General features: G+C 36.1%; 1 protein-coding gene and 1 pseudogene across 1 annotated transcript; both read right to left on the bottom strand.

Moving 5' to 3' along the window:
- Positions 1–14,169: 14,169 nt before the first annotated feature.
- On the bottom strand, positions 14,170–18,839 carry LOC125392722 (olfactory receptor 5K4-like; annotated as a pseudogene).
- A 346-nt stretch (positions 18,840–19,185) lies between these two features.
- LOC125392887 (olfactory receptor 5K16-like) lies at positions 19,186–20,139 on the bottom strand. The gene has a single exon (XM_048422867.3). The coding sequence runs from the start codon at positions 20,137–20,139 to the stop codon at positions 19,186–19,188; it is 954 nt and encodes a 317-aa protein (XP_048278824.2).
- Positions 20,140–21,545: the final 1,406 nt, after the last annotated feature.

Below are 21,545 nucleotides of genomic sequence, written 5' to 3'. Positions count from 1 at the left end.
GGTGTTTTTGATCTTAGCCATTCTGACTAGTATAAGATGGTATCTCAGTGTCATTTTAATTTGCATTTCCCTGATGGCTAAGGATGTTGAGCAGTTCTTTAAGTGCTTTTCTTACCATTTGAGATTCCTTTATTGAGAATTCTCTGGTGATATCTGTACCCAATATTTAATTGGATTATTTAACATTTTGATATTTAGTTTCATGAATTCTTTGTATATTTTGGAGATCAGTCCTCTGTTTGATGTGGGATTGGTGAAGATACTTTTTTCCCATTATGTATGCTACTGTTTTGTCTTGTTCAACAAATAGGACAATGACCTTAAAAAGTAAACAATCTATAAATATCTTGATCAGAGGTAGGAGTAATATATAATGCAATGTGTAAATATATATTCTGAAAATTGTATCAACATAAAAAATTACCTAAACCAAGGTAGAAACATGCATATATACAATCTGACAAAATAACTTTGCAAAGGTATACAAATGTAAACAAAAGTAACAAATATAATTTGAACTTGTATCAATATACAAAAACTATACCAGTATAAATTACCCATAAATAATAGCTTACAAGTATTCACTCTATTACCCACTGTTACTATCCTCCCCCATTTTTGAACAAACATAGTTTTCACCCAAACCCTCTGTCTAGTAAAGAAATTATCAGTAATCCCTACACAGTGTTCCCAACCCTATAGACAAACTTTTTTGGGATGGGGGCAACGTCTTCTAGAATTGCTTTCTGTTGTCATAGGGGACAATGTTCTCTTAATGGAATCCTGCAAAAATAAAATAATGGTTAAGTTTCAAAATTACTGTCTCGTGTAGTTGCAAACAATTTCTGAGTAATAGATGGGTTTTTTCAAAGTTCTTATTTGGAGTTCTGGCCAGAATGTCATGAGAAGGTACACCATTTCTTCAGCTGGTACCCCCAAAAAGCGGTCCTATAGTAACTCTCTCAGCATTATAATGTTATCTCAACTAGGTGGAGTTGTTGCTGTGGGGCTCCATCTTCTTCATGGAAACTTCAAAGATGACTGTAGGAAAATGATCTGTATGAAAATCTATTTATGGTGAAAAACTTAAACATCAATCATATAAACATACATTAAATGAAGAATATGATATAGACAAAATAGGCATGGAGAAGTTAAAATTTTTCCTAAAGTCTTCCTTCTGGCCTATACCAGATGTTTCCCAATATGAGACAGAAACTCTGAATATTCCTTTAACAACATGCTTGGATTTAGAGAAGTACAGAGCCATTGTCCAACTCCAAAACCAGCTGTATGTGTGTGTGTGTGTGTGTGTGTGTATAAATGTAAGTGTAATTAGAACCTTGTACACAATCCATATTCTGTTTTTGAGATGATCCTTAGTAGATAGTTATTTTTCCTTGTCAGCATTCAAACATCCAGGATCTCTTAAATTTTTGATGACACGTAATTTTCCTGCAAAGATAAGAGCAGAACCCTGCCCCAACCCTATATGGCTTTCCTTACCCAACCTGTATGGTTGTCACCATTGTGGATGAGCTGTCATTTCACCGAGTCAATAGGTTTTTCCTTTTCAAAATGAATTTTTATTAATTTTGATGATATCCATAATTTTTCTTCTCTTGTGGAAACAAGAGCAAAACTCCTTCCCCTACACAGTACATCTCCTAGTTTCCATTGTGAGGTTAGCACATCCTTGAAATAAAGCAGTTGATTTAATTCAGAAGACTTTTCTATTATCCTATGTCTTTCTGCTGCTATGTCCCTTTCTCATTAATGTTAAGAAAATTCAAGGTTGATAAAACATCATGGAATCTATTTCTGGTGGTATTTTCCATCCCTTTCTGTTTGTTCAGCAAATCCTTTATACTGCAATTTGACGATTCTATAACTACCTGACCTGTAGGATTATTTGGTATACCTGTAAGGTACTTTATATTATAATAAGCAAAAAGTTTAATTTTCTTAGATACATATGCTGGACCATTGTCTTTCTTTCTTTATGCAGGAATGCCCATGATGGCCATAAGTTCTAATAAATGTGTGATTACTGAATCAGTCATTTCTGAGCTCAAGGCAGTTGTCCATTAAAAACTGGAATATGTGTCTGTGGTGTGACGTACATATTTTGATTTACCAAATTTCATAAAGTGGAACACATCCATTTGCCAGATTTCATTCCTTTGAGTACCCTTAGGGTTATTCCCTGCAGTCAACAATGTTTGATTGTTGTTGCCATGTAATAGAAAACTCTTTCTTTAAACCTCTGCCAATGACATGATTTTTTTTTATAAAATTCAGAGACCTGCAACACACTTCCAATCAATAACTGATCAATTTCTGCATTAACTTGTGCTAGAGGACCTGGCAGAACTGTATGGGATCGAATGTGTATTATGTGTATAGGACAAAGCCTATTCCTGATTATGTCTTGCATCTGGATGAGCAATCAAGTCTATTCCAGATCATCTGATATAAATTCAGCAGTTTTAATATGTAAGACAATTCTTTCTGCATATTGTGAATCAGTAATGATATTGAGAGGTTCTTTAAAATCCCTTAGTACCATAAGAATAGCATATAATTCTGCCTTCTGGACAGAATGATAAGGGCTTTGTTCCACTTTACTTAATTCTTTGGATTTGTAACCTGCCTTCTGTGTTTTATTTGCATCAGTATAAAATGTATGGGCTCCCAGTATTGGTACATCATGTACAACTAGGGGAAGAATCCAAGAAGTTCTCTTTATAAGGGTAAGTCTATTGCTTTTGGGATAATTGCTATTAATTTCTCCCAAAAATTAGTACAAGCCCTTTGCCAGGGTTCATTGTCTTCCCATAACTTTTTTATTTCGTCAGCGATAAAATGCACTATAGTCTCTGCTGGGTCTATACCTGGTAATTGATGAAGTCTCAATTTACCTTTTGTAATCAATTCAGAGACTTTTTCCACATAAGTTTTTAATTTTTTACTTGGTTTATGTGGTAAAAATCCATTCTAAGATAATATCATCCCTCTGCATTAGAATTCCTGTAGGAGAAATTCTGGAAGGCAATATGACTAGAATACAGTTAAGCTTTGGATTCACCCTATCCACATGTGCCTCCTGTAATTTCACCTCAACAATCATCAATTCCTTGTTCTCAGTTGACTGAGTTTTGTTATTCAAATTGGTCATAGCCTTCTTCAGATTTCCAACCTCTTTCCTGAGAAGTGTGGTTTTAGTCTGAAAGGAATATATCATTTCTAAAAGTGCCTCATTCCTAGCCCTATTATCAAATCATTTATTTTACTTATTTATAAAAATTTCCACTTCCTCCCCTCTTCCCAATACCCTCCCATTCCCCCCACTCCCTTTCCTCTTCCCTCTCCAGTCCTAAGAGCCGTCAGGGTTTTCTGCCCTGTGGGAAGTTCAAGTTCCTCCCCCTTCCTCCAGGTCTAGGAAGGTGAGCATCCAAATAGACTAGGATCCCAAAAAGCCAGTACATGCAGACGAAACAAGACCCAGTGCCATTGTCAATGGCTTCTCAGTCAGCCCCCATGTCAGTCACATTCAGAGAATCTGGTTTGATCACATGTTCGTTCAGTTCCAGTCCAGCTGGCCTTGGTGAGCTCTCATTCGATCAGTACCCTTGTATCAGTGGGTGAACGCACCTTTCGCGGTCCTGACTTCCAGTGCTCCAATGTGGGTGTCAGTCTCTATCTCCATCCATCGCCAGATGAAGGTTCTATGCAAAATGTTCACCAGTATGGTTATGGGGCAGACCAGTTCAGAGAGGAGAGGAGACCCTCTCCTCTGCTGCCCAGGGAACAATGTAGGGACCTCTCCTTGGGCCTGGGAATCCCTCCAGAATCAAATCTCTTGCAAACCCTAAAATGGCTCCCTTAGTTGAGATATAAACCTCCCTGCTACCATATCCATCCTTCCTACACCGCATCCCATTCCCCCAAACCTCCCCAATTCTCCCCTCCCTTCTCTCTAACCAATATCCAGGAGGATAATTATATGATTTTCTTCAGGTTCACCTTCTTATTTTGCTTCTCTGGGATCACGAATTATAGGTTTAAAGACCTTTAATTAAGACTAGAATCCACTTATGAGTGAGTACATACCATATTCCTCTTCTTGGGTCTGAATTACCTCACTCAGTAAAGCATTTGCTATTTCCATCCATTTGCATGCAAAATTCAAGATGTCATTGCGTTTTACTGCTGAGTAAAACTCTAATGTGTATATGTTCCACACCTTCTTTAACCATTCTGCTATTGAGGGGCACCTAGGTTGTTTCCAGGTTCTGGCTATTACAAATAGTGCTTCTATGAACATAGTTGAACAAATGCTTTTGTAGTATGATAAAGCATCACTTGGGTATATTCCCAAGAGTGAAATTGCTGGGTCCTGAGGGAGGTTGACTCCCAGTTTCCAGAGAAGCCACCACACTGATTTCCACAGTGGCTGCACAAGTTTGCATTTCCACCAACAATGGATGAGTGTTCCTCTCACTCCACATCCTCTCCAGCATAGGCTCTCATTGGTGGTTTTGAGTTTAGCTATTCTGACAAGTGTAAGATGGTATCTCAGTGTTGTTTTGATTTGCATTTTCCTGATCGCTAAGGAGGTTGAGCATGACCTTAAGTGTCTTTTGGCCATTCAAAGTTCATCTGTTGTGAATTCTCTGTTCAGTTCAGTACCCCATTTTTAAATTGGGTTAATTAGAGTTTTAGTCTCTAGTTTCTTGAGTTCTTTGTATATTTTGGAGATCAGACCTTTGTTTGATGAGGGGTTGGTAAAGACTTTCTCCCAGTTCGAAGGTAGCCTTTTTTGTTTTACTGACAGTGTCATTTGCTTTACAGAAGCTTCTCAGTTTCAGGAGGTCCCATTTATTCATTGTTTCTCTTATTGTCTGTGCTACTAGGGTTCTACCTAGTAAGTGGTCTCCTGTGCCTATGTCTTGTAGAGTACTTCCCACTTTCTCTTATATCCAGGTTGAAAGTGGTCAGATTAATGTTGAGGTCTTTAATCCATTTGGATTTGAGTTTTGTGCATGGTGATAGATATGGATCTACTTTCATTCTTCTACAGGTTGACATTCAATTATGCTAGCACCATTTGTTAAAGATGCTTTCCTTCTTCCATTGTATACCTTTAGCTCCCTTGTCAAAAATCAGGTGTTCATAGTTTTGTGGGTTAATATCCGGGTCTTCTATTCGATTCCATAGGTCGACTTCTCTGTTCTTATGCCAATACCAAGCTGTTTTCAATACTGTAGCTCTGTAATAGTGTTTGAAGTCAGGGATGGTAATGCCTCCAAAAGTTCCTTTATTGTATAAGATTGTTTGTCTACCCTGGTTTTTTTGTTTTTCCATATAAAGTTGATTATTGTTCTCTCAAGGTCTGTGAAGAATTTTGATGAGATTTTGATGGGGATTGCATTGAATGTATAGATTGCTTTTGGCAGAATTGCCATTTTTACTATGTTGATCCTCCCAATCCAAGAGCAAGGGAGATCTTTCCATTTTCTGGTATCCTCCTCAATTTCTTTCTTCAAGGACTTAAAGTTCTTGTCAAATAGATCTTTCACTTCATTGGTTAGATAGCCCCAGATATTTTATGCTATTTGTGTCTATCGTGAAAGGTCATGTTTCTCTGATTTCCCTCTCTGCTTCTTTATCCTTTGTGTATAGGAGGGCAACCGATTTTTTGGAGTTGATCTTGTATCCTGCCACATTACTAAAGGTGTTTATCAGCTATAGGAGTTCTTTGGTAGAGTTTTTGGGGTCGCTTATGTACACTATCATATCATCTGCACATAACGAAAGTTTAACTTCATCCTTTCCAATTCGAATCCCCTTGATCCCCTTATGTTGTCTTATTGCTATTGCTAGAACTTCAAGCACTATATTGAAGATGTATGCAGAGCCTTGTCATATTCATGATTTTAGTGGAATGGCTTTGAGTTTCTCTCCATTCAATTTGATGTTAGCTGTGGGCTTGCTGTACAAAGCTTTTATTATATTTAGGTATGATCCTTGTATCCCCAATCTCTCCAAAACCTTTATCATAAAGGGATGTTGAATTTTGTCAAATGCTTTTTCAGCATTCAATGAAATGATCATATGGTTTTTTTCTTTCAGTTTATTTATATGATGGATTGCATTGATAGATTTGCGTATGTTGAACCAGCCCTGCATCTCTGGGATGAAGCCTACTTGATCATAATGGATAATTTTTCTAATGTATTCTTGGATTTGGTTTGCCAGTATTTTATTGAGAATTTTTGCATCGATGTGCATGAGTGAGATTTGCCTGTAATTCTTTTTCTTAGTTGTGTCTTTGTGTGGTTTTGGTATCAGAGTAACTGTAGCTTCATAAAAGGAGTTTGACAATGACTCTTCTGATTCTATATTGTGAAGTACATTAAGGATTATAGGTATTAGCTCTTCCTGGAAGTTCTGGTAGAATTCTGCATTGAAACCATCTGTTCCTGGGCTTTTTTTGGTAGGGAGATTTTTGATAACAGCTTCTAATTCTTCACGACTAACAGGTCTATTTAGATTGTTCATCTATTCTTCGTTCAACTTAGGTATGTGGTACTTATCTAAAAAATGTCCATTTCTTTACATTTTCCAATTTTGTGGCATACAGGCTTTTGTAGTAAGATCTAATGGTTCTTTGAATTTCCTCTGTGTCTGTGGTTATGTCCCCCTTTTCATTTCTGATTTTAGTATTTTGCATATTCTCTCTCTGCCGTTTGATTATTTTGGATAGGGGTTTGTCAATCTAGTTGATTTTCTCCAAGAACCAGCTTTTTGTTTCATTGATTCTTTGGATTGTTTTCTGTGTTTCTATTTTGTTGATTTCAGCCCTCAGTCTGATTATTTCCAGTCTTCTACTCCTCCTGGGTGAATCTGCATCTTTTTTTCTGTAGCTTTCAGGTGTGCTATTAAGTCTTCAATGTGTGCTTTCTCCGTTTTCTTTAATTTGGTACTTAGTGCTATGAACTTTCCTCTTAGCACTGCTTTTATAGTGTCTCATACGTTTGAGTATGTTGTGTCTTTATTTTCATTAAATTCAAGGAAGACTTTAATTCTTTCCTTATTTCTTTCTTGACCCAGGGGTGATTCAGTAGTTGACTGTTCAGCTTCCATGAGTTTGTTGGCTTCCTGGGGGTAGCATTGTTGTTGAATACTAACTTTAATCCATGGTGATCTGACAAGACACAGGTGGTTACTAATATTTTTTTGTATCTGTGGAAGTTTGCTTTGTTACCGAGTAAGTGGTCAATTTTCGAGAAGGTTCCATGAGCTGCAGAGAAGAAGGTATATTCTTTCCTATTTGGGTGGAATGTTCTACAGATGTCTGTTAAGTCCATTTGATTCAATACCTCCAATAATTCTCTTATTTCTCTGTTAGGTTTCTGTAGGATTGACCTGTCCATTTGTGAGAGAGATATGTTGAAGTCTCCTACTATTAGTGTGTGTGGTTTGATGACTGCCTTGAGATTTAGAAATGTTTCTTTTACATAAGTGGGAGCCTTTATATTAGGGGAATAGATATTCAGGAATGAGACTTCCTCCTGATGAATTGTTCCTGTTATGAGTATGAAATGTCCATCTCCATCTCTTCTGATTGATTTATTTTGAAGTCAATTTTCTTAGATATTAGAATGGCCACACCCACTTGTTTCTTAGGTCCGTTTGCTGGAAAACCTTTTCCCACCCCTTTACTCTGAGTAGGTGTCTGTCTTTGTGGTTGAGGTGTGTTTCTTGTAAACAGCAGAATGTTGGATCTTGTTTTCGTAACCAATCTCTAAGTCTGTGCCTTTTTATAGGTGAATTGAGTCCATTGATATTAAGTGATATCAATGACCAGTGGTTGTTGACTCCTGATATTTTCCTTTTTTAGGTGGGTAGTAGAGTGTGTGTTTCCCTTCTTTGAGTTGTGCTTTTGAAGGATCGCTAGATGTCTGAGTTATTGTAGGCAGTAATGGCAATGTTGGATTCCTTCGGTTGTGATTTTCCTTCTAATACTTTCTGTAAAGCTGGATTTGTGGCTACATATTGTTTAAATTTGTTTTTATCCTGGAATATTTTGTATTCTCCATTGATAGTGAATTATAGCTTGTCTGGGTATAGTAGTCTGGGCTTGCATCCATAGTCCTTAGTTTCTGCAGTACCTCCATCCAGGACCTTCTGGCTTTCATGGTTTCCATAGAGAAGTCTGGTGTAAGCCTGATAGGTTTACCTTTATAAGTTACTTGACCTTTTTCCTTTGCAGCTCTTAATATTCTTTCTTTAATCTGAATGTTTTGTGTTTTGATTATTATATGGCAAGGAGATTTTTTTTTGATTCAGTCAATTCGGTGTTCTGTATGCTTCTTGAACCTTCATAGGGATATCGTTCTTTAGGTTGGGGAAGTTTTCTTCTATAATTTTGTTGAATATATTTTCTGGACCTTTGATCTGCAATTCTTCTCTTTCTTCTACCCCTATTATTCTTAGATTAATTTTTTTTATTGTGTCCCACATTTCCTGAATGTTTTGTTATGAGAATTTGTTGGATTTGCTATTTTCTTCAGTCAGAGCGTTTATTTTCTCTATGGTGTCTTCAGAGTCTGAGATTCGTTCTTCCATCTTTTGTATTCTATTGGTTATACTTGTTTCTGAAGTCTCTGTTTGTTTACCTAGATTTTCCATATCCAGCCGGCCCTCAGTTTGTGTTTTCTTCATTGCCTCCATTTCAGTTTTCAAATCTTGAACTGTTTCCATTACCTGTTTGATTGTTTTTTCTTGGTTTCCCAGGGTTTCATTTATGGATTTACTCATTTCTTCAAACTTTTTGTTTTACTTCTCTTCCATTTCTTTACTCATTTCTCCAATCTTTTTGTTATACTTCACTTTCATTTCTTTAAGGCAGATTTTTCACCTCCTATAAGTTCTTCTATCATTTTCATATAGTTCTGCTTAGCGTCGATTTCTTCTATTTCTTCTGGAGTAGGGTGTTCAATTCTTCCAGTTTCGTTATCCCTGGATTCTGGTGATGTCATGTTGCCTTTTAGGTTGTTGTTGGAATTCTTGCATTGGTGCCTGCCCATCTCTTCCTCTCTGGATGGAATTCCTCAGCACTGAAGTAGGGATAGTTGATATTTCAAGGACACAGGAGACCGAAGGGTGACCTCTCTGGATAGAACTCCTCAGCACTGATATAGGGACAGCTGGTATTCCAAGTACACAGGAGACAAAAGGGCGCCAGTGGGGCAAGGAAGAGTCTAGTGGAGAACCGAAGACCCTGCCACAGCACCTGAGGGGGGGCACTGTGCTCTCTTCCAGGGCAGTCTTCCCTGGTTTGCACCCACTCACCTCTCTGGATAGAACTCCTCAGCACTGAAATAGGGACAGCTGGTATTCCAAGGACACAGGAGACAAAAGGGTGCCAGTGGGGGCAGGGAAGAGTCCCGTGGAACACCGATGACCCTGCTGCAGAAGCTGAGGGGGGGCTGTGCTCTCTTCTGGGATAGTCTGCCCCAGCTAGCACCCACTCACCTCTCTGGATAGAACCCCTCAGCCCTGAAATAGGGACAGCTGGTATTCCAAGGACACAGGAGACAGAAGGGCAACAGTGGGGGCAGGGGAGAGTCCTGTGGAGCACTGAAGACCCTGCCGCAGAAGCTGAGGGGGTGGCTGTGCTCTCCTCTGGGACAGTCTGCCCTGGATAGGCCAGACTCACCCCTCTGTTTTGAACTCCTCAAATCAGTTTTTTTAAAAAAAAATCTTGAGGACAAGACTCAAATATAAAATTATAAAAATATTTAAAAAACATAAGAAAATAAAAATTATGTAAAAATATAAAATATTTATATAAAATATAAATTTATATTTAAATATAAAAAAGAATAAAAATAGTGATGTAAAAGGAACATCATACAAGTGTTGTAAACCTTGCACGTGGGTTAAGTAAAGAGGCTATTGAAACCTTTTAAGTTAGCAACTTATGCTCATATTTAGAATACTATATCTTACCTGTGGTCCAATTAGCTTGATTAGCTGCAATAACATTAACCTGCCAGGAGGTGTCACGAGCCACCTACAAAACGAATCCAGCAGGGCATAGTGGTCATGTGAATTCACCTGTGACTGGTATGAAATCTGATTTTAGAGCAGAATACTAAAAGATAAATCACAGATTTTGTGCTCTGCGGATGTCTAGAACAATGGAATAGGCAAATGCAACCAAATTGTTAGAATACCGCAGAACAGCTGGCTCAGATGGGGGAAGCTTACATCTCACCGCAATGTCTATGATACACCCTGGTGAAAGGCAAATGGTAGGGTGTGTGGGAACTTGAAGCCAATCCAAGGCATGTGAAGAGAAAAGACCAATCAAAGGCATGTGAAGAGTAAAGAACTGTGGCTGATCGGTAGAAAAGCCGCTGTTCAAGGTTCTATATGAACTGCTGGCTCCACAGTACAGGCCGTGGCTGGCTGAGGGAGGGCTGGCACCAAGCCAGGCGCATTCTGAGTTGGTGGTGAACAGTATAGTTGGGGGTTCTAAAACCAAATGCTGGGTGACAGATGAAGCCGCAAAACAATTTCACACCAGTTAAGAATTATGGATAATAAAAAAGATTATTTATTTGAGGGGAAAAACTTACAGATCACCATTCCAAGTAACAGTCCTCTCATCGCAAACAGGATACGGAGAGTCTAGTATCCAAAATGGGAGCTGGAAGCAAAAGAGAGAGAGAGAGAGAGAGAGAGAGAGAGAGAGAGAGAGAGAGCTAAGTTCCTACCGCTTTTTAAAGTATAAGAGATCACACCCAAGTGGGCTGGTATCTTAAAGGCTATTGGCTGAAGGAGCAGACTATGCAAATACATATTCAGGATTTCAATTGGCAAGTGCTTCAAGTCCTGAAAAGCCTGAAATTATACATTTCTTAGAAGTTATGATTATTATGGGGATAACTACACAAATTAATACTAACAATAATCCAGCATATGTCTCTAGTAAAATGAAACAGTTTTTGCATATTAAAATATAAAGCATATTACAGGTATACTGCACAATCCATCAGGACCAACAATTATAGAAAGATATAATCTCACTTTAAAAGATATGCTTAATAAGCAGAAAGGGGTAATAAAGTCCCTCAGAGATAGATTACACAATGCTTTATGAACTTTGAAACTTTTAATGCTAATGAGGAAGGAGCAACAGCTGTGAAGAGACATTGGATAGTGAATAAAACTGCTGGATTAAATCAGCCTGTATATTTTAAAGATGTGTTGACTTCAGAATGGAAACCAGGATATGTGCTATGTAGGAAAGAAGTTTTGCTTTTCTTTTGACAGAAGAAAGTAAGCTATGAATACCACCAAGATTCATAAAGATTAGATTCAAGCAGGAGAGACCTCCTGAACAAGGAGAGGTAACATTTTTTTTTTTGGACAGTTTGGTCATTTAATCTAGACTAATTTGTAAAGACTAATATGATTTTCACTTCATCAGGTATAAAAAATAAAAATAGAAATAATAGTATAATCAAATGTTAATGTACCTAAGGCACACTTATGTTACTTGTTTGAAATAAAAAAAGAGACTTTCTTAAAGCACATGTCTTAATTCCTTGTTAGAACATTAGACTGTTGATTCCCACATGATCCATGCCATCTTGGACCAGTTTTTGAGTTTTCTTCTTAAATAAAAAGAATATTTTTGCTGTTTGGAGTAAAAACACAGTTAAGAGATTTAAAATGTTTCAAATAAATTCGAAGAGTTGCTACAGCTAAAACTTGTTTTCTAAATTTCTAAGAATTGGAGTAATAGGGAGCTAAGAAAAATATTTGATCATTATGGTGGTGGTCCATTACTTTAATCCCAGAGGAGATTATTTGACCTCTATAATTTAGTTGCTTTCCAAATTTTAGAGTTAGAGTGAACAAGGTGGTAGTAGTGCACTCCTGTAGTATGAGGGCCAGCTTGTTGGGGTATCTGTCCCGCCCAGTACCCAACAACCGGCAAGCCCCAAAGAAAATTAATCACACAGAGAACTCTGTAAGTTATAAAGCTGATTGGTCCATTAGGTCAGGCTACTTATTAGTTCTTTTTTTATTTTTATTATTTTTTTATTATTTGACCACTTATTGTATTTTTTTGTTTCTTTTTTTTTAGAAAGTAATTTTATTAAATTATAAAAGTTTCCATTTCCGCCCCTCCTCCCAAGACCCTCCCACTCCCCCCACTCCCTCTCCTCCTCCCTCTTCGTCCCTAAGAGCAGTCAGGGTTTCCTGCCCTGTGGGAAGTTCAAGTTCCTCCCCCACTCCCTCCAGGTCCAGGAAGTTGAGTATCCAAGCAGACTAGATCCCAAAAATCCAGTATATGCAGAGGAAGCAAGTCCCAGTGTCATTGTCAATGGCTTTTCAGAAAGACTCCGGGCCAGCCACATTCAGAGAATCTGGCCACATTCAGAGAATCTGGTTGGATCACGTCCTCGTTCAACCCCAGTCCAAATGGCCTTGGTAAGCTCTCATTAGATCCGTCCCCTTGTATCAGTGGGTGATAGCATCCCTCGCAGTCCTTATTTCCTTTTTCATTTTCTTCGTCCTTCTTATGACTTATCTTAACCCATTATTCTGATCTATGTTAGCCACACGGGCTCAGTACCTTTCTCAGTGTGACAACTTACATGTTGCCTCTTTGGTGGTCTGCGCAGAAATGTGGGAGGGAGTTTCCTCCTCCCTAGCCTTATCCTATTCTCATTACTCCGCCTCTACTTCCTGTCTGGTTGACCCGCCTATACTTTCTGCCTGGCCAATCAGCGTTTTATTAAAATATGATTGACAGAATACAGACAATTCTCGCACACCACACTCCTTTAATCCAAACACCCAGGAACAAAAGTCAGATGCAACTCCTAATTGGTATGTTCGGATACTAAAGAAATCACATACTATATTTGTAGATTACTATAAATACCCTCCACAGTGCTACTAGAAAGGCCAGTAATTTCTAATGAGGACAGGAAGAATAAACAGCTTTTGTAACTGCTAGTAAACTCTTCTCTGTACATGCAACCTTGTTCAGTATTAAACCACGTGATCCTCTAATTATGAATATCAGTATTCATTGGTGAATTGGAAATTAGGGACTCTTCAGAAATCAAGGGGAGTTCAACAATATTTGCCTGCTGACTTCTATTGCAAATTTTTTCCATATATGGACAATGAATATTTTTCTCTTTGAGAAAAAAATCTGGACATTTTACAAGGCATGGAGAACTTTATATTCAGTGATTGTCAACCATCCTATGTGCCATGTTAGGTAGTGAGTGTCACCCCAGTCCCTGGCATCCATCCCAGCCCTCCCTGGTCTGAGAGTTGCATTGGTTTGGACTCTAAATCCCAGCATGCCAGGTGAGGGCCACTTCCACAGGGTATTTAAGCGGTAAAAGGAGATGTGAGCTGGGAAACAAAAAAAGGCTGGTCAGCAGTAACAAAACATGTACTGAACTCAGCCCTAGCAAGATAACAAGGGAGATAGATTATCCTTTTTAAGGCCAAGAGCAGACAACATTCACTTATGTAAGGCCAAATCTGGATTAATAATTCTATATTTTTATGTATGGTTTTTGGTTTTACTAAAAATGATAACTTTAACCCTCATCTTAGTTATAGATTTATTGAAGTTTGCACCAAGAATCTGTTTTATTGTAACAGGAGAGTCTGAGGTCTCTCCCACTTTAGATTTCTCTGCTTGCTTAATGCCTCTGTTTTCTTTGTGTTTTCCATATTTGTTTTCTTTCTTTCTTTGTTTTACGCTGAAAAAAAAAAACGGAACACTGCCACTTGAAGAGCAATCCACACTGGCTTGTAAAATATCTTTTTTTTTTTAAATAATATGACAATGATTTTCTTTTGAGATGGTGAAGTTTTTATTATTCCTAACCAAAAAGCAATGATAACACCATGTAGGAGAAAAAACTTGATTTAATAGATATATTTTGGAATTCCAGTGCCATATTAGATGAAAAAAGAATCAAAAGAAGGAAAAATTAAAGCCATAACAATTTCACTATAATAGCATAGTTTTAAAGTCCAGATTGATAGCTCTTACACATATTTCAGGAAATATGAGAGCAAAAATGACTAATAATAAATATGAAAATATTCCTGTTATAGAATGAATATTTTTACTGAGTAGGCATTGACATAAGGGTCAACACATTAGAGTCTATACAATGGAAGTATATCACAAAAAAGTGTTTGATTACAAGACCTACAGAAAACAAAGTTGAACAAAATCTTATGTTGATCATAGGATGCAGCGCTCCTGCTATGTAGGCTCCTGTGGCTATCTGAAGGCAGAGCTTCTTGGACATCATGGTGTGGTACTGCAGTGGGTTGCATATGGCCACATAGCGGTCATAGGCCATTGCTGCCAGAAGGAAGCAGTCTGTAGTTTCAGCAAAACAGAGAAAATAGGACTGTGCCATGCATTCATAGAAAGAAATACTTCTGTCCTCAGAAAAAAATTCTCTATAATCTTGGGAGTGGCGGCACAGGAACAACAGGAATCCATGAGAGCCAGGTTTCCCAGAAAGATGTACATGGATGTGCGAAGATGGCGTTCCACATAGATCAAGGTCACCAGACTGAGATTCCTCACCGTGGTGACCAGATGGATAGCGGAGAACACCAGGAGCAGGAGGATCTTCAGGTCTGAGTGATCTGTGAATCCCATCAGGAGGAACTCTGTTGCCAAGGAGTAGTTGTAAAGGAGTAGTTGTCCTCAATATCTTGTCTATTGCCACTGTAATTACTAAGTTATATAATTGTAATGCTGAGAATATAATTCTCTACTTATATTTTTTGTATAAGAAAATATTTGTGCACCTGTTATTGATTCTGGAATGCAGCTAACTATGCTTCTTGAGAGTATTTCTTCCCACAGAGTGCTGGCGTTTGTGATCCAACTTCAAGTCAAAATTTACAGAAGTATTTTTACAATAACAGAAAGGAACTTTTTAAATATGGAAATATTTGTCTATGCAATTATATAATTATATATAAAAATTTAGGGCACACATAGCTAACATATTGTTTCAAAATAATTTTGATATCAGGTTTGTTAAAGAACATCAAAATAAATTTAGAATAAAATTTTCTGTATATGTTTTCATTTAACTGAAACTTTAAATTTATTCATCAGGAAGAAGAAATATTTTTTGAAAATATGTTGTCAATATATTAAAATTATTTTTATGAATTGCACAAAGATTTCTAGTACTAATGAATTTATAGTTATTTGTAAATAAAATTCTCAAAAAGTTACAGAGATGATGATTTTCATTTTTATCATCCTGTTTCATATACAGTTTTGTAAACACTGAGTCTATCTGTACCATTACATCCACTGAATTTTTCAAATATTACATCCTGTTTCTGCTTTGCAAGGCTAGTTTACATATTTCTTATAATAGTAGCAGTTTATGTTAATAATTGTTATTTCTGACTTTTTTCTAACCCTGAGCTGTTCTTTCAGTTCTTTAGTTTTAGAAAAAAAATTCTGAATTTTGAGACAATCTCACTTTTATCTATTCCTTCCTTGAAGATTCTCTGAAGCCCATCTAAAATTTCAATTTTCAGTCCTCATGCCTTTATTTCCCAAATGGTGGGGATTACTGAATTGCACTGCAAGGCTTACCTAAAATTCACATTTTTGTATGTATGTATAATGTATATTACTTTATTTTCTGTACATATTTGAACACTTTTACTATATTGAAAACATTTTAAGCTTAGGTATATCCAATTCTGTGAAACATGTTATCAAATGTTTTGAAGATAGGATTATTTACAGTTCTAACTTTATCCTTATGCTCAGGTGTGGGTACTTTGCTTTCGGTATCCTGAAAGAATTTTCATTAATTCTTTGTTTCTGCATAGTCTCTTATGTGAAGAAGTATCTATAAAATAATCTTGATGCCACTATATTATGAAAAATTTATCTTAAAAATTGAACTTGAATTTTATTATTTTCTGTTTCCTTAGAAAACTTTGTACTCTAAAGTGTGCCTCAGCACTTTAGGACCTCATGAAAATGAATTTACTTATTAACTTATATTTTTAAACCTTAAAACTAAAAAAGCTTAAATTCCTGAAATTTGAATTCAAGTTTCACTTTTTCTTAAAACACTGCTAATTCCCAATACTTGGTGATTCATTGGGTCTTACAAACTTTTATTGATTTTATGGCCATAGTGGTTTTGTTCCCTGGTAATCAAAACATTAGAAGAAGGCAAGAGAAATTCACTTTGTTCAAAAATATTTTAATTGATATATCTGAGACATTATTGAAAATTACTTTTTACATAAGCTTGAATTATTTAAGTAATTTATTTGTGATCTTAGCTATCTAATTTGAGATTCTACCTTACAATTAAAGTAAGGTGGATTACAGTATTGTACTTCTATTTGGTTTCACATATTTTTGAACTTTGAGATGAGCTACACAGTCAAGAGGAGTAAAAAGTTAGGAAAAAATGAACATTTATTTAAAAATTAGAAAAGCAAACTTTTGTCATGCCTACATTTAAGGTAAAATGTTAGAATATTTCTCTTACTTAGATTTCACTGATGAAAATTTCTTGAAAGTACGCATTTGTTTTATAGTGAAAGTCTCAGAATTTGTTAATAGCATATACCTTGATCTTACAACAATTGAGACGGAATAATGAAGATCAAAGTCTACCCACAGGTAATAATATATATGTACCTTGTATTGGAAACTTAAAACCTCTGTCAAATCAGGAGAGGATTTTCTAGCACTGACACCAGTATTTTTCTGTAAGGAATTTAAGTCCTAACAAATATGAACTATTGAATTAAAACTACCCAGTAGAAACATGGTCTTTACTAAAGAGCATCTTGAAAATTATCTTGTTAATTTGGGTGTAACCGACCTAAGTTTAAAAGTTCTCCTCACTATTTGTACTGAAACAAATATAAAATCATCTCAAGCTAGTTTGATAACATTATTGGAGGATATAAAATTAGTAAGAGTTATGAAAATAATTAGCACTGGGCAAAATAGATGGCTCAGCAGCAGATGGGCAGCCCATGCACAAGGATCTAAGTTCAAATCCTGGGAAACCACACTAAAAATGTGTATATGTCCTTATACACTACTGATCCTAGTATCATGGGAAGAAGTGGAGACAGGAAGATTGGTAGAGCTTGTTGGCCATGAGCCAAGTTTAGTGAAAGATTTTTGTCTCAAGCATAAGATGGAGAGTTATAGGATGATCAATGTGTTCCTCTGTTCTCTGTGTGTGTTAACATTTTCCCATACACTATGTATATATGCACAAAACACATAACACACACACACACACACACACACAATCCTGTTACTTTTTGGTCTTTTGATACAAACTTGCCTGAATATTTGAACTTTTTTTCCATTTTATTTTGTGTAGAGGTATTTAATTATTTCTAAAACACAGTTTCTACTCAGTAAGGTATGGTGTTTATGTTTCTCAGTAGTGTAATTCTGTATTAAATATCTGTAAGTCAGAGGTGAGTCATTAGTTCCTTGGGGCTCTTTGAAGGAAATTGAACTACATCCTTAAATATATGCACTCCCTACCCCCATAATTAGCTAAGTATAACGCCCACTGACTTTGTGATTTCCATACCTAATAAATACATTTGCAACACAACCTTAAAGCTAAGGCTCAGAGACTGTTAGAAAAGATGGAACAGAATGTAAGTGCCAAAGGACCAGGAACCTACTGACATAGTCTATTTTTTAAAAAACAGAGAGGAAGAGGCCACTTTAGTGGGAAGGAAAAAGAAGGGAGTATTTTTTCCTCTGGTAAGGAAATGAAAAAATAATAACTGTACTGTCATTTTGTTTATAATCTAACAAATAAATCTTTCCTGAAGATAAGAATGCATAGCTAAACCACTAGATGGCCACAGAGGCCAGGCAGTTTGCGGCTCACTGTTTCCCAGCACTTGGGAAACAGAAGCAGATGAATCTCTGTGAGTTCAAAACCACTCTGGGCTACAAGAGATTGAATCTTTGTAAAAGAGAAGCAGAGCCCACACAAAGGTGATCCCAGCACTTGGGATCATGTGTTTTTAATCTCAGCATGAGGGAAGTTGAGACAGGAGTGATATGGCTGGGCGGAGAGAGAAATATAAGGTGGGAAGAGAGACAGGAGCTCAAGGGCAGTCTGAGGTTTTGGAGGGACGGATGCAGTCTCAGGATTCAATCTGAGCATGCAGTCTGAGGTTTCACAGAGAGAGCATTCAGTCTGAGAATTTGTAGAGATAGGATCACCTTTTTTCTCCTACTCTGACCTTTCGACTTTTATCCCCTAATATCTGTCTCTGGGTTTTTTTTTTCATTATTAAGAGCAATTACAATTTGTAAGTGCAATAAATTTTGCTATAAATGACATTTTGCTTTTTTCCCCCACAAGTGTCTCACTTTGAAATCTACTAGAGTGTCTTAGGGTTTCTATTTGTTTAGAATAATAGTAGTAGGTGCTTCCTTAGGGCCTGTTATCTTGTCTGTCCACAGGTTCTTGACTCAATATTGGTGCCAGGAGTGAGCTTCTTTTTTGGGAGTAGGACTTAAAGCCAATCAGAAAGTGGTTAGCTACTCCCATGTTTAAAAGAACATGTAGGCATAAGATCATTTAAGTGAGAAAGGAGGATTCATGACTTTTGTTTATAGTTTGTTTTATTTCTCAGTAGAAATAGAAAAATAAAGACCAGAAGCTTCAAATACCTCTTTGAAGAAATGTCTGAATCTGTTTTGAGGATTTGCACATTACCCCAGACTCCCCATATCTAGGGCAAGGACCGAACAGAAAGTATTGAGATTATATTAGATGCTCCCAGGAACAAAGATTCCAGATTGAATTTATCCTACTCAAAGAATAACCATTAAAGCTTAATCTGAAAAATATGCTAAAATCTATGGTTATGGTATAAATTTTGAAAATATGATCTAGTATTAATTTGCTGATGCTGTACTATTGTAAGATACCATGAGAGTAAAGAGAATAGATATGACATCTATTAAATTTACATTACCTTATTTGGGTTATATAATTCAAATGAATAATTAACAAATTATATTGGACTTGCATTATTTTATTATTTAGTGAACTGAAATTAGTGAGCTGTAGAAGTCAGAGATTTTTTAAAAATACTGTAAGTCTTCATAACTTTCTTAATAGCATTTACTACCTCCTTATTTCTCAGGCTGTAAATAAAAGGGTTTAACAAAGGAACTACTATTGTATAAAATACAGCCACAGGTATATCTTTATTCCCTTCTTCCAAAGGTCGAATATACATGAGAAGGCAGATGTAGAATATCGACACTGAAAGAAAGTGGGATGCACAAGTGGAAAATGCTTTTCCTCTCCCATCCTTGGATTTCATCCTGAAAATAGTGAAAAGAATGCAGAAATAAGAGACCAAGATAGTGGTAATGGTAAATACTTGAATTGGCATTGAAAAAATATATATCATTAGTTCGTTAATAGAAGGGTCTGTACAGGAGAGTCTAAATAGAGGAAGAACATCACAGAAGAAGTGATCAATGCGATTTGATTTACAGAAAGTTAACCTTAAGAGACAGCCTACTTGAATCATAGAGTGCAGGTTACTGGCAATGAAGGTGCCTACACTCATCTGAATGGAGAGCTTCTTGGACATCATGGTGTGGTACTGCAGTGGGTTGCATATGGCCACATAGCGGTCAAAAGCCATTGCTGCCAGGAGGAAGCAGTCTGCAGTTTCAGCAACACAGAGAAAATAGAACTGTGCCATACATTCATAGAGAGAAATCCTTCTGTCCACAGAAAAGAAGTTCTCCAGCATCTTGGGAGTGACGGCACAGGAGCAACAGGAATCCATGAGAGCCAGATTTCCCAGAAAGATGTACATGGGTGTATGAAGATGGCGTTCCATGTAGATCAAGACCACCAGCCCAAGATTTCCCACCATAGTGACCAGATAGATGACAGAGAATACCAGGAACAGGAGGATCTTCAGGTCTGGAATATCTGAGAATCCCTCCAGGATGAACTCTGTTGTTAAAGACTGATTTGTCTTCTCCATTCTTTCCCTACTGAGACAAAAACCGTTATTATATTTGGTTAATATTATAGGAGTAATATATCTAACTTTCCCTTTCTAGTTACAGTGAGCAGGTAAGGACTTCTTCAATTTACCTCAGCAGTTCCCTGAAATATGTCATGGTAGGTTAAGTCATATGGGAATAAACCACATATAGATTGTACTTATGAGTATAGTCTTAAGGTGTATGTTGAACTAACCCCTAAATGCCTCACATGGATAGTTATATAGCTGTGTATAAATATATGATCTGCACATTTGATTCTTTAATTTTTAGATATTAAATCTTCTCTATTATGATGTTTAAAAATATATTGTTCTTCAGATATTTAAGGACTAACTTATGAAAACTCCATAGAATTAAGAATGAGTTTGGAAATGATTTTTCTGCATTTTCATTTTTTACTATAATGACTGTGGGATATTTTAAATTAAGGTCATTTAACTTTTATAAGATTAACTTTTTATAAGATTGAATAATATGATCATTTTCTCTTAAATTAGTTCTCTGATGACTTTTAACATATTCTGGATGCTAATATATCTCATCTGATAAATTTTTAAAAAATGATTTCTACTCATAATTTTCCCTATATCCTAATATTTTCTGTGTGGTTTCTAGTGTTCAGGGAACATTATTTATTATGAGTCCTAGTGACAAGGTGTCTGCTCACAATGTACACACTGATGTGTGTAAATTCCTGCTTTGTGCTTGCCAATATTGTCAGGATGAAGCAATGTTTTTCTTTTATTGAGTTCAATAAGGGTTTTACATTTATATTATTATTTTAACTTTAAATTCTTTTCTTCTTAATCCTTATATTAGAATTCAATAGCCACTAAAATTTGTTAGATTTATTTTGGCAGGTTTAATACTGAAAAAGTTAAATCAGGAAATAGCATGTATTTTACTATTGTAATCATTTTCTTTCTTCTAGGAATGGCTACAACTCTCTGATCTAGAAAAGTTTAAATGGATAATTTTTTAGACCAGTGTACAATAATAATTTAAATATTATGGCTTTAAAATTACACTGTAATTACTGTTTCCTTGATTTTTTCTGTTGTCTAATGAAACTACACAGTTTCATTTTTCAGTTCAATAAAACAGAACGATTTTCTGTCATTGTATTGCTAATAGTTTATAATTAAATGAATAAAATAAATTGCTACTTATAATTTAAATATATAACATTATAATATCTCTTAATTTAAATCATTCAAAATTTTTAGCAACATAAAATTTATTTTTATCAACATTTACTGGCTAATGAAATAGGTATATTCATATTTAAACTTAGACAATGATAATTTATTTTAAAATATTTTATCAGAATATACTAGGTAAGAACTCATTTTTATCTCACTAGTACAAAACAAAATTATTC

The sequence above is a fragment of the Myodes glareolus genome, chromosome 2 (genome assembly GCF_982192425.1).
Source record: "Myodes glareolus chromosome 2, mMyoGla1.1, whole genome shotgun sequence".
In the NCBI taxonomy this organism is placed as follows: domain Eukaryota; kingdom Metazoa; phylum Chordata; class Mammalia; order Rodentia; family Cricetidae; genus Myodes; species Myodes glareolus.
The sequence above is the reverse complement of the archived record's forward strand: the minus strand, read 5'-3'. Positions and strand labels throughout refer to the sequence as shown.